At 38.4% G+C, this 14,266-nt stretch overlaps 1 protein-coding gene across 1 annotated transcript; it reads right to left on the bottom strand.

Moving 5' to 3' along the window:
- Positions 1-2,682: 2,682 nt before the first annotated feature.
- LOC112165023 (scarecrow-like protein 14) lies at positions 2,683-5,576 on the bottom strand. The gene has a single exon (XM_024301400.2). The coding sequence runs from the start codon at positions 5,307-5,309 to the stop codon at positions 3,195-3,197; it is 2,115 nt and encodes a 704-aa protein (XP_024157168.1). The 5' UTR covers positions 5,310-5,576; the 3' UTR covers positions 2,683-3,194.
- Positions 5,577-14,266: the final 8,690 nt, after the last annotated feature.

Raw genomic sequence — 14,266 nt, 5'->3', positions numbered from 1 at the left:
TATCGTTGGTGATGAAGCTCTGTATCTCCTATAATTTTAGTGGTTTCTTTAAGATCAAATTGATTTTAGGAACAATGTTTTTGTTCTTATTTAGTTGCTGAGAAATTGTGGGGGAAAGTGCATTATGAAGGTCTTGAAATTGTTTACTTGGTAGGTTGGAGTGGTGTCGAAGAGTGAGGCTATTCGAATGGTCGATGAGGCAGACCTTGATTTGGTACGTACTTTGCTATTAACTCATTTTATTTTATTATGAACGCTATTATCTACTGCATATAGATTTTGCATGCATTTAAATCATGCTGGCTGCCATAGGTCTTGGTTTAGTTTGTTCTGTTGGTAGAAATTGGTAAAAGAACCAGAAATTGGTAAGAGAACTAGAAATGCTAGTCTTCTTTTGAATGTTTATTTTGCTTGAAAGTGAGGGTTTGTAAATGTTTATTTTGCTTGAACTTGACAGATCAAAGTTTCAAACTCTGCACTCATTAGTGCATTTATGATGGAGTTGGAAGCTGAACACCTGTTATCCAGGTTTATATGTGATCCTTTTATTGGAAATTCTACATCATTTTCAGATTATTTAAGTACTAATTTTATCAAGTGTTGCTGTTTCAGTGTGATTATGATGGTCTGCAATTATCAACTAGTCCATTTCTAGAGAGGAATATGGAATTTCTTATTGAGTGCATGGATGATTTGTCAATGGAACAGCAGAAGGTATATTTTCTCTTGACCTGAAATTGACGAGATGCGCATTGAAGTGGCTGATTATATGCAAAGTTTGGTGTAGGACTTTTGGCTACTAACATGATTTTGAGTAAGGCTAGTTTTTTTCTTTGAAGGAAAGTTTGGTGTATGTAGAACTGATGTAGTTGGTTGGTAATATGTTTATGGGCTAGCCTTTGTAGGTTTTGGGGTTTTATTTTGTGAATTATGTAGAATCATGAATGAAGATGAGAAAATTAATGGAAAGTCCCAATTTTTGAATGATGAGAAATGAATTTCTAGATATTTTCCCACCACCACCAGCTAGATGATTATTTGCACATCATTGTTATATATATGAACTGATGTATATAAATGGGAAACAAAACACTAATGTCAAAGAAAACGATGTCAATTCAGAGATTACAAATCAGTACCTAAAATTGGACTGATGTCTCATGATTATGAACATATCGAAATGTCACTCAAAAATCGATGTACACAAAACCAATGGACATCGATATCTAAACACCAAACCGTTATCTACTGTCAACGTACAAATCAGCTGTTATAAAGTAAACCAATTTACCATGAAATACAGGACATCGGTTTTGAAAAATAGAAATGATGTCTACAAAACTACTAGACATCGTTTCAACTAACGAAAAGCGATGTTCCTAGTAACATAAAACATCATTCTTAATAGATTAACTGATGTTACCTAAAGGTACATACATCGTTCTGAGGAGAATAAGGCGGCAAGATGCACGTAAAAATGGACACGATCATCTAGTATTTTTTGGAGACTGATGTCTACGAGTGTATCAGACATCATTTCCGAAATTGTAATCGATTTAAATGTTCACTCAGGTATTGTTCGAGATATACTTTATTAAGCATAAAATGTGAAAATATAAGGAATTAAATATAGTTAACATATAAGATTATGATGATTATAATGATTATACATCGATTTGTTTTTTAGAATCAATGTTGGTTGTTGTCTGGGACATCGGTTAAAAACGTGCTTATACTGATGTCTATATCTTTTACATCAGCCACAAAGACATCGGTCAGAATTTAGTTTTACATCGGTTCTGGACTGATGTAAATGAACAGAATTCTAGTAGTGCGTTGTCCCTTTGCAGCCATCGTCCACCTTTGTCGAAGCCAAATGAGATAGTTGGTTTCAGTGAGCTTCAGAAAATGAGCAACATTAGGACCCGGAAGGGATGAGTCTGTGGTAGCCATAGAATGAAGGAGAAGGAGAGACGGGAACAAAAGATTCTTCTTCGTTAGATGCTTTGTAGCTTTGATACCATGAAGAAATTGAGAACTGAACGATTAAACCAAATCAACACCTAAAAGAAATTGAAAAAATAGAACAAGAAAAATTTGTACCACAGATGCTCATGCATACGGTTAGAGGCATTGGAGAGCATGATAAAAATCAATGGCATCACAGCTCTTATCGAGTTCGCGTCAGAGTTGATGAGGTCACCTCTAATATCTGCTTTGTGACTTCGTTCTATCAATGCTTGGTTTCTATCATAGAAATGGACCAAATGGTATGTTAGCCGTTGTGATGAGGCTTTGCCAAAGAACCAAAAAAAGAAAAGAGTAGACTATTGTGAATTTGTGATGAGGACAACTAGTCAGATTAGGCTTTAGCTTCTCAGCATACACGTTTCTGGATCTAAGATACATATGACATCCTTTGCGGCACTAATCTGTTTCTACATCAGTCGATGTCTCTTGCAAAATTCAAAGGGCTGCGTTCATCAGTAAATTGGATACATAAGAAATGGTGCTGACGATTCTTCTTTCACTGCCGATTCTAACAAGTCATATCCAAGCAAGTCTTTGTTTCTGTACTTTTTCTTAGTTCTTGTCTTCCTCTTCTTACTTTTCTTCTATCACAAGTTAGATTGAGGTATTACAAAAACCAGACACCAAATCAAACTTGTGCCAATTCAAATAAAAGATTCAACAGTAAACTAGTACTTCATAATCAGAAAACCAATTTTCTCAAAAACAAAAGATATACAGCGGTTTGAAATTATAGGGGAAGAACTTTAAGGCGGTAGCCTATTGGACCAGCTTTCACTGCATATAGAAGCTGCATAAAAGGCACCTGATCTAAAACATTTACAGGATCCGGTCCCCAGACTAGAACTTTGACAAATCAGCAACACAATACAGCAACCTACAGTGGGATGGTGTTAACTAATATACAACCATATCCAAACACAACTACAACAATTGGCCAAAAAAAGGAAAAGAAGAATCACGCACACTCAACTACAACAGTTGCTGCTCTTTCAAGTCCCCAAACATGGAGGCAGTGATAGACAAGTAACAACTGCTAAAGCTCGCCTGCATTGTTTCCACAATTGAAGTAAAGTTCTTGTACACTAAGCTCTTTAACTTTAATGTTGGAAAGAAGCTGTATTTGCCAAAATTGTGCGAGTCAATTATACCAATCATGCATTTCAAGTCCTAGACGGTGCCCAACAGGCAGAACCAAACATAATTCTGCCCTTCCATCCCAGCAGCATCCAGCGGCCATCTTCATCAACCACAAAATCAGGGCTGTACCCCATTTTTACTTTATCCTTTATTTTGTTCATGACTTCACGGTCCAATGGCAGCTGTCTGAACCCAGCCCTCATGTTCCGAACCTGCCACTGCTTATATGTTTCTGGCCTCACAATTCTTTCTGAGCCCTCACAAGCTACTATATTCAGAACTTCACGCCCAATAAACTCTTTCTCAAACCCCAATCTCATCTGATCTTCACGAGGCAAATTGTTATCAAACATATCAAAAAATGCAGAGAAGTGGAATAGTGCCTCTCGGAAGCGTGCAACAAAGAAGGGTGCATGATAGGATCCATTAACAACACTGTGGACAAAGATATCAGGATTCAACTTCCTAATTAATTTTAGAACAGTATCCCTTGGATTGTTTACCACAACTGTCTCATCAAGGAGGTTCTTAAACCGGCAGACACAATTAACAGCAAGCACCTCATTTCTTTGAACTTTGAGGTCATCAAATTGGACAGTATCCCATTTTTTGGCTATGGCATAGTACTCAAAAGGAACATTAAATCGCCTACAATACTTTGCCAAGCGATGCCCCGTCTCTTGGACTCTTTCTTTTGGTCGAAAACCACTTAAGGGAAGCTCTACCCCTGTAATACGTAATTTGGGAGGTCCACCAGGTCTTCTTGAGAGGCAATGAATGAGAGCAGGCCATTGAAAACCATAAAGGATACCAAAATCTATTATATGTAGTGTTTCTGCTTTCTCAGCAGCTTTTAAAATCATATCGTTTGCAAAGATCAAGGACATCTTATTCAACGGGCAGGCTGTCATATAAGCTTGGTAATACTTCAGCATATCAGCAGCTGACATTCGTTTAGTAGATAAAGCAGTATATATTTGAGTTCCAGTGCCAGCCAACCTCGCTCCAAGAGCATTTGCAAAGCAATGAGCCAACCTCTGAGCACAATCACCAAATGGGGAAGAGTGCTGCATAATCTGCTTTAGTAGCTCACTAGCAGTCTCGCGATCATCAACAGAAACAGCTTGTGCACATAAAATCAGAAGAGCCCTCAAATCTATCACTTCCTTCTTGTTGCCGTGAATCTTGCCGCGACCCTTCCCATTACCAATTCCAACAGATTGCACATCCTGCTGCAGGCCATTGTTTGCCCCATTCTGACTGGCTTCATCGTCTTTACCCTCCAAAGGCTTACAGAGCAACACCTTGTCAAAAATATCAGACAGCTCTCCCTCCTCATCGTCCATATAAACTGCTGGTTGCTTGTTACTCCTCCCATCCTCCAAATCTATATCTTCCCTTTGATGATTCTTTTTTCCTCTTGAACCAACATGAAATTGCTCACTCCCATTCTTCTGCGTTGTTACTACCGCATCTCCAGCCTTTTTATTCACCACAGCATACATCTTGTTGCCCTCCACACTAATCAATTGACCTCTAGGAAGAAACTTCCTTCCCTCCTCTGCCCCTAGGTTAAACTGCACTAACAATTCCTTCGACGACAATTGAGACCCAGCCCTGGAAGGGGACTGGAAAACAAAGTTTTCAGGAATAGGGATTTCCAATATAGAGCTGCTAGTCTCTACAAACTGGGCAGTGACTGGGCAAGAGTTAACGGAAGGACCAGGACTAGAGCTGGAATCACTGAAACTTCCAGAAGAATAACCACCATCTGGGCTCTCAACATTTTGATCAACACAAAGAGGGTTTTGGTCTTGGGAAATTGGGTACTTGCCTCCCCCAATAACCTCATAAAGAGACTCCTCAGTGGCTTGAAGAGCCAAAGGGTCATGGAACATACATGGCTTTGACTCCATGTCCTCCTCCATAAGCACCTGGTTTATGTACTTGAGCACACAATCAGAAAACTCACAATCATCTCCCTCAGCGCTAAAGCTCGACGACAGAGAAGAGTTACTGCGGTTTGGGTCCGAAAAGCTGAGATCTTCAAAAGGGTCACTACTTGGGTACTCATTCAACATATCGGGCAAAAGGGTTTGATCATTGAAATTGGGAAATTTAGAGAAACGTGGATCCATGGTTATGAAATTCACAAAATCGAAGGAAACCCAATTCGACTCTAGGTGAAATTAAGAGCAAATAGATGCGAGTTGGGTTAGAGACTCTGTTTACCTGAGAGAGACGAGCAGCTAAACGCTAATTCCATTTCCGGGACTGGGTTAAAAGCAGAGGAGGGCGAGCTCCAGGCGAAGACTTTTGTGGGCGAAGAATCGTGGACCAGAAAATGGAAGTGTGGAAAGGTGAAGTCAGAAAGCAGGAGCTGTTAAATAAATAACGTGGTCACTTGTAATACCGAACATTACAATGTACGGACACAGAAACGAAAACCAAGTGGCTATTCTATATATAAAGCCACTCGTTACTTACTTTTAAACCAAGTGGCTATTTTAAATAAATAGGAATCTATTCTATGTGCCGGACGCGTTACTTACTTTTAAATCACATCAGTCCAATCGTTGAAGCCGCCGCTTAATCATCACAGGGTGAAACTGATGACATTGATTTTGTCTTTAGTTTCTGGCGCGTAGTTAAATTATTCTATATATAAAGCGTGAATATCAGTGTTGCACTCTTCTTAAGAAGAAGAGCCGTTTTTGTCTTCACCGTTAAAGAAAATATCAAACTGGTGGAAAAGTCATTTATGTCCTTACTCTTCTCTGTGTTGTATATGCATAATGATCGGGGTTGGGGTTGGGGTTGGGGTTGGGATTGGGTGGCTTACATCAAGATCAACAAAACCGAAAGAAGAGAGCAGAGAGAAAAGAGGAATAGAAGAGACGAAAGTAGAAGATATGTGAGAAGTTTATCTTGAAAGATTTTGTGTCAAGATTTTTTAATTATACTTTCTCCATCCACATATCGATCCGATGTTCATGGTTAGTGACATTGGAACATCAAAGAAGAGAGGAACACAACTCCGGTGGTGAATGAGCTCGAGGTGGCTGAAGGAGGAAGAACTCGGTTACAACCTATACAGTTGGGTTTCAAGTCTCCTATTTGATATGCTCTAATAAGCTATTATGGAGGGTGTTAGAGCTGAGACAGCGGTTAAACTGGACCAGACTGTCCTTTTAAAACGGTTCCATGATCAGAACCTTAGAGATGGTGCATGGAAAGAGGAAAAACCAGCTCACTGCACGAACCCTACTAGTGCTTATGCATTATAGTTGCATGAAATAGGCTCTGGTATTTATTTTACTTTAATCGTGAAAGATAATTGCATCTCAATCATCTATTAAATTTAAAAGTTGAAATCATAAAAAATTAGAACTATATATTTATTTTTAGCCATTAAATTCATTTATCCTTCACAGTCTTGACTTTAACAATTTCGAATCGTTCTTGACTCTAACCAAACTTCAAGTTCTATGCTTGTTGAATTTTCTATTGCTTATTAGTGTTGAAGAAAATTCATATTTAGTGATCTGGCCCAAACTAGTTTTCTTATCCTAATTGTAATAGGAGTAGATTATTCCAGATATCCTAATCTTAGTTAGAATAGGATTCATTGTACTCAAAGATATTGTGCTTGTAATTCTCTATAGATAAAGGGTCATATTATCAATGGAATACACAATAACTTTCTCTTGAATCTATCTCTTCTCATTTTCTTACAACACGTTATCAACACGTGTCATAACCCTCATTTTAAAGGCAAAAACCCAAAACCTATCTCGGCCTCTCATGCACCACTTCTGTAGCCATGAACCACCGCAGTGCCACTAGCAAACAACTCTTGTCAACCGAGATTACAAGCCTGCAATAATCGTTCACCAGGATCAAAAGCACCATTGAAATGCTAGCAAACAGCCTTTGAAAAAATTTCCAAGTAAGCTTTATTAAATGTTTTGCTTTCTTTAAATTCTCGCTTTATGTTTTTCGGGGATTCTTATATCCCCTCTTCTACTTCCCACCTTTCTTATAATGTGAGATTCTAAGCCGACTTATGGGGGTTCGTGCTACTCCGAACATAAGTTCGTTGAGAATTTGAACAATCGACCATTAAACTTCATTGTTTTAGTCTAATATAAAATTCTTGAAAATTAATTTCATGATAGCATTTTGCGGTCAGAAATTTACTTTATTTTGTGGAAGCATTTAAGGCTCAACTTCGCCCCATGGACACTACTCATGTATATGGGTGAAAATAACCCTAGAAATTTATGGGTTGCACTTGAAGAGCGTTTTGGGAATGTCTTGGACTCCTAGCTCCTCGAATGGTATGAGAAATGGAACAATCTCTGCTTTGCTGACTTTAAGTTTGTGATTGAATACATTTTGGAATCCCTCTGCATCAGATCAATAATGCAATTCTGTAATCAGATTATTACAAAAGAGAAATTGATTGAGAAAACTCTCTCTACCTTCTCTGTCTCAGCTATGATGGTATGTAAGCAATATCGAATCCATATGAATGCTGGAAGGATCATGAGATTTCCTCAGCTGATTACAGTGATGTCTGTTGCTGAGAAGCATAACAATATTGTTGTGAAGAATTATAATTCCCGACTCCTTGGAGCTAAGGTTATTCCGGAGTTGAATTATATTGGACGCCCCAAAGAGAGGTAGTCGCGAGCGAAGCGCTAAACCTAAAGTGTAATCGATCTGGTCCATTCGATCGCTCAACAAAGGAAGGAAGCCGCTAGAACAAGCAACGGAACCTTGGTTGTGGAGGCCACCATGGACAGAGATGAGCCACCACCAATAACGGCGTCGCCGGCCTTAAGGGGTCATGGCATGTGCGCGAATCCCACACCTTAGTCAAAAAGGGACAACACAAATTTTATGAATAGTGAGATGTGTTTCTGATGTGGAGCACATGATCATTGGGTAGATGTATGTCAAGCACCAAATGTGGTAGCTAACGCATAAAAGACCATGAAAAATGCAAGAGAATCCCTTCATGTTGAACGTGGTGAAGATATCGAGCTCGAGGTTGTAGACTTTACTTCTACCAAAGTCAAAGACATGAATGTTGAATATGATGACTAGAACCTCGTTTATCTTTCAAGAATTTTTTTAATGGCATTTGCCTTACTATTAGTAACATTGGTCATAACTCTTTTCCGACTAGGCTCATCCAATTAAATGTCATGTCTACGCAAGGTCTGAACAAGAAAAGTGTTTTCAAATGAGTCTAACTTCACTAAAATCTCTTCCTACCTTACCTAGTCGTGGCGGAGTGGAGTTGCCGAAAGAATTGAGTGATGACCATTATTTTGAATTTATTTGGATTAGAATCTTTTTGAGACTTTCGATGTAATTCGTTGGCTATATTAAGCTTTACAGATATTTTAGCCAACAAATATCATGAGGAAACACATTGTGAAAATGGGTATGAATTCCTTTGCAATACCTCTAATTATTGCAGATGTAAGCGTGTTACGTCCCGAATCTAAATTTACTGGTTTACTAGTCATTTGGAAAGTAAACGGCAATTACTTTCACTTTTTATTTTGTTTTGATACTTTTAGTGGCCCTAAAACTTGACTTTTGTTCGGGTCAAAATTGTAGAAAATGTTCTGCATGAAAATTGTAGAGGACGTTAAACCGAGCGCGTGCATATATGGTACGTAAAAATCAGAGTTCGTATGAGAAAGTTATAAGTGAAATACAAATGTTATTGTTCATGGTAAATTGGGTATAAATATTAAAATTTTACTGTGGTAGGTTTCTAAATCCGGAAACCCACCTTTCTCTCTCCTCTTCCCGAGCTCTATCTCTTTCTCTTTCGGTCTCTGTCTTCTTCCCCTCGAATCACCGTTGTCCGGCCACCAACCGGTGTGTAACCGGCCATCACAAGAGCGCCTCTTCCTCCTCTACACCCTAGTGACCGTGGGTTACGGCGATTTGGCCGAAAACCCCGAATTGAAGCAAAAACTATCATTGTTGCAGTTGGAGGTTTTCCGGCGATTCCTACATTTCCGGCCATCTCCGACTACCAAACCGGGTCTAGTAGGAGTGTCTCGAGCCATTGATCAATTGCTCTCAAGCTATTAACTCCAATTCACAACATGGAGGATGAATCGAAGAAATTTTCGATGCTAGGGTTTGAAATTTCTGGGTTTCTCTTCACCGGAAGGTTTCGACTGTTTCAAGGTAAAATTGGAACTTGTTGTAGTTGAGAAAAGTGTTAGGCTTGTTGAGCAGATGTTGTGGCTGAAATTTGGTAGTCGAAGGTGAAGTTGGCCTGCGGCGCGTGGGGCTGACTCGCCGCCACTGTAGGTCGGGCATGGAGGCGCGTATGGCAATGTTATGGGTTCTGTTTTAGCTAGTTAAATCCTATTTTTGATCTAGAGCTTATGTTTGTGAATTTGGTGAAGATTGGAGAAGTTTTGAATCGATTTCTAATTTTCGAATATTTAGAATTTTGATTATCAATTTATGAGAATCCGACCGTCAGATTTCTCTCGAATCTGCCCTGGAACTTGTAAATTAATGAAATGGTGTTAGTGGTAAAGTTTGGGTTGAATCAGAGAAGGAAATAGAGATGTTGGCTTCAGAGGATTGATTTTGGGAATCGTATTTAATTACCGAATTGTTATTTACGGAATATAATTGTGTACATGGCGCTGTACCGAGTTACTGCTCAATAAAAGAAACCCATATGCGTGGTCACCTATATAGTACTGTGAGTGGACTTTTGTTTTAAACAATGATGCATGCGTTGTTTCTTAAATTAATGCTTTATTTAATTATCATATTATTCTTTGAGCATATTATTTAGTTTCGGATATTATTTGGTTTTGAATATTTATTGGAATTTTGATTGGATTTTCCATCATGATTTTCGAACGTGAGTTTTCTATGCTCAGATTTGAACTAATGATTGATATTGATATTCGACAAATTATTTTCCGAGGTGGTTTTTGGAATTAAATATATTTATATTCATTGATTTGAGATTTCTGAAAGATTTTCAAAATGAGATTCGTTGGAGATATATTTTCTTATTTGTTTATCGACCTTTGGTTTTGGCATTGAGAATGCCTTAATGATGATTTTGGATTTATGATTTGACCTTCGGAGATTAATTTTGATTTATCTCGGTTATGATTTTGAGAATATTTTGGCGTGCTGGGCCACGTCATTGGAATATTCTTATTTTCTCGTGAGATATTGGGGAAGCTTTATGGATTTACTGGTTTTTGATTGTTTTTCCTCACCATACTTGGGTCGTTCGGTTAGTGTCTCCTCCTCACTTACTTTGTGTTTGTGAGTGGTAGTCGAGGATTCTCCTCCTCACGTGAGTGGTAGTCGAGGTTATTAGTTCTCCTCCTCACACAATCTATGTGTGAGTGGGAGTCGAGGGTAGAGCCTAAGGGGCTCCTTTACCCTTATGGTGATATTACTTCCCCATATCCTTTTATTATTTGACTAGTAGGGCTAGTCCGATTTCTCTTAACCAGCGGGGCTGGTAGGTTTTTCCGAGATTTTGAGTTTAAAGAAATATGTTTTATAAACGTTGCATGCATCGAGTTTTATAAATTTAAATAAGTGGGAGAGTATTCAAGTTTGCTTCATTTAAATCATCTTAATTATTTATTTTTGTCCACTCACACTAACATGTTTTTCAATATTTTTCCCCTAGGCCCTTTGGTTTCAAATGTCCAGTTTGCAGGCTAGATTAGTTGGGGTCGGGCGTACATGGAGCTGAGGCATAGTTGTCATTGGTTCCGCATTGTACGATTTATTGATCTTTTACCCTCTTTAATTTTTATTCTGTTATACCTTTCGTTTCAGAATTGCTCTGATAACCGTGGAATTACGTTATTAAGTTGGGAATTGTGTAATGTGAATTGGAAGATGTTGTGATTTGGGGAGCAGGATGGCTCCAGGAGAATAAGGATGGATTGCTTAGAAGTGTAAATGTCTTTCTATATGTCTTGGGTAGTCAATTTTTAGGGGAAGTTCTGCCAAATTTTTGGTAGAATTTCTTTTAAGGTGGACCCCAAATGGCCACTTCGGATTTCAAGGTGAAATCCAGGGCGAGTCATGTCAAAGCGCATCTCAGAGAAACTTATATGTCTCTCTAGTGGACTCTATGGTACCACCATTCGAGCTATTAAATCCAACAATGTCAAAAGAGATGACTTATGGGATTCTGACACATATTGGATTTAGCACGATAAGTTAGGTCATCCTGATCGTGATATGATGATCCGTATTCTTAAGACTTCACACGGACATCTTTTGTATCAAGCTACAAGAAGAAAGAATCAAAAGTTAATTCATGGAGACTCTCGGACAACCGCAGCGCCTTCGGCCGTTGCCGCTATCCCTTTGCGGCCATCGTCCACCTCTGTCAAAACCAAATGAGATAGTTGGTCTTAGTGAGCTTGAAAAAATGAGCAACATTAGGACTGAGAAGGGAGCAGTCTGTGGTAGCCATATAATGAAGGAGAAGGAGAGACAGGAACAAAATATTATTCTTTGTTAGAAGCTTTGTAGCTCTGATACCATGAAGAAATTGAGAGTTGAACGATTAAACCAAATCAACACCTAAAAGAAATTGAAAAAATAGAACAAGAAAAATTAGAGAAAACCATGGATAATCGTACCTGAATGAAATGAAGATCTTCACTAAAATGATTTGAATTTCGCTATTGGTTGGCTAATCTTGGCAAAATCAGTGCTTCTAAGTCACCAAATCACAATCATCACTAATGTGGTGTGGCTGTTGTTCTCTTTTCTAGTAGTGATCTTTGTATCCTGGGGAAGCAGACAATCTGGCAAATGCTGTTTTGGGGCTTTCAATTCAAAGAAAGAGCAAGTTATGCTAAATGAAAGTGTAGATCAAACAAGCACATTTGTTTCCCCTTGAATGGAAAAATAAAACTTATAGTTACTAGGGATTCAGTGGAAAAAGCTATAAAAGCCAAGAAACTGAATTAGAAGCAACCTTGGAGAAAGATAGGCAGCCATACATACATTGTTAAAGGATAACTATTCAAGAGATGATCATCGAAACTAATAACTACTTTGCAGAAATCATAATATACATATATAACAAGCTTGCTCTGACATAGGAAAAAAAAAAACAATAAGATCCTAGCATGCAGTTCTGAAATGAAACGAAACACCCTGCGCTAGCTAGTTCTTAGTGATTTATGCTACCAAATAGCTTAAAACAGATTTAATAAGCCTTACTAAGCTTATTTTAAGTATATCAAAAAGACCAGAACATAATCATAAACTAAAATTGGAAAACTGAAATGTGTTAATGTTTAAGATTCAGCGGTTGCCAAACCTTGGTCAATACTGGTTCGAAGGGCGAACCACTACTTGCAATATCCTTGTTTCTTCCGACATTTGTCAAATGAAATGCAAAGGGCGCTAGAGGGAGACCACAGTTGGCGGTCTTCTCTTCTCCGATGCCTAAGTCAGTCAATGTATTTGTGTTGACAGAATAACGTTAGGTAAGTAGTAAATGTGTAATTAATGAGGAGAGAGAAGTTGACCTTTTATAGGTGGGGAAGAGACTGATCTCTTCCTTGTTTTCGATGTGGGACTGATATGCTTCAGTTCCCAGGTTTTGATGCTTCAGTGAGGTGTCTTGGCGCGGCGCATGGCGGCGAGTCAGCGGTGATCTCGGGATGGGCCGGAGCTCAGGTGATAGCCTGCTTGGCTGTGTTTCCGCCGGTCACACCCTCGATACCCGTTGGTGTCGCTGGCGGCAGTATGAGCGTGGCTCATTGTAGCTAATTATGCTTAGACAAATACTCATGCAAGTACAAAATGCATGAGTCTACAATACACAGTTTCCTCATACCTCACAAGACATTTCCGATTATGTACTCTGTTAGGACTATTGTTCTATAATTACATATTGTATTGGGCTGATATGTTAAGCTATCTAAATGGGCTGTGTTTCCATCTTGCATTGGGCTCTACAATTATATAGTTGATTGGGCTCGAGTCAGGTCATTCAGTAGATGGGTGTGTGTAGGGTTGTTTGCTGATAGAGTTATATAAACAATCTGCCTCCATTGTAAAAGATTATCGATGAATATGAATATTGTCTAGCTTATTTCCTTTCATTTTCTGCAATTTACTTCTTCTATTTCCTTTTATGGATTCTGATTCTAACATACTCCTTGCTTTTTCAACATCTAGTTAATCTTCTGCAAACAAAAATAAAAGTAACTTTAAAGGGTTGATGATGTCAGATACATTGATCACAATATAAAAGGGTTAATAAGCTTTCCTTTTGTGGGTAATGAAAAATCTCTAGTGGACGAGTCTGTCTGTCCCCATTACATAACTAGTCGACGACAATTTCCAAAAGCTTGAAGAAAAGAAAGAAAAATATTACAAAGAGACTCTCCTGGAAATGGATCCTCTAATGTACTTTAATCATAGACTATATTACAAACGGTGATCCGCTTTCAGCACACCATAAACACCAAAAAAGGTGTGATGAACGCACAACTCATTTGCTCAATAAAGCACGTAAAGTCTCATCAAATGTTTGCTCAATTGAGTTGAAACTCAAAATCCTAAACTCTAACAAAAAAAAAAAAAAATAAATCGTAGCACCAAATATCCTTCGTGGATACAGTAAGATGCATTGCAGAGCATGAGAAAATATATGGCATCACAGATTCACTGCCCTTATTGAGTTGCATCTGAGTTGATGAGGCCACCTTTCTATCAAATCAGTGGTTTCCATCATTAAAATGGTATGTTTACACCATTGTGATGAGTCATCTCATGAGGACCCCTATGCTTTAGTATGTAGCCATATTAGGCTTCAGATTTTCACCATACACCGATTCTGAATCTCAGATGACATCTTCTGCTGCACTACTCTGTTTCTATATCAGTCCATGTCTTTTGGAAAGTACAAAGGTTGCCTTCATTAATGAATTGGATACATACCAGAAAGAAATGGAGCAGTCGATTCAAAAAACACTGCCGATTCTAACGAGTCATATTTAAACAACTCTTTGTTTCTGTGCTTTTTCTTCTTCGT

This window comes from Rosa chinensis, chromosome 5 (genome assembly GCF_002994745.2).
Source record: "Rosa chinensis cultivar Old Blush chromosome 5, RchiOBHm-V2, whole genome shotgun sequence".
NCBI lineage: Eukaryota > Viridiplantae > Streptophyta > Magnoliopsida > Rosales > Rosaceae > Rosa > Rosa chinensis.
Note: the sequence above shows the minus strand (reverse complement) of the source record. Positions and strands in the feature narration are given on the sequence as shown.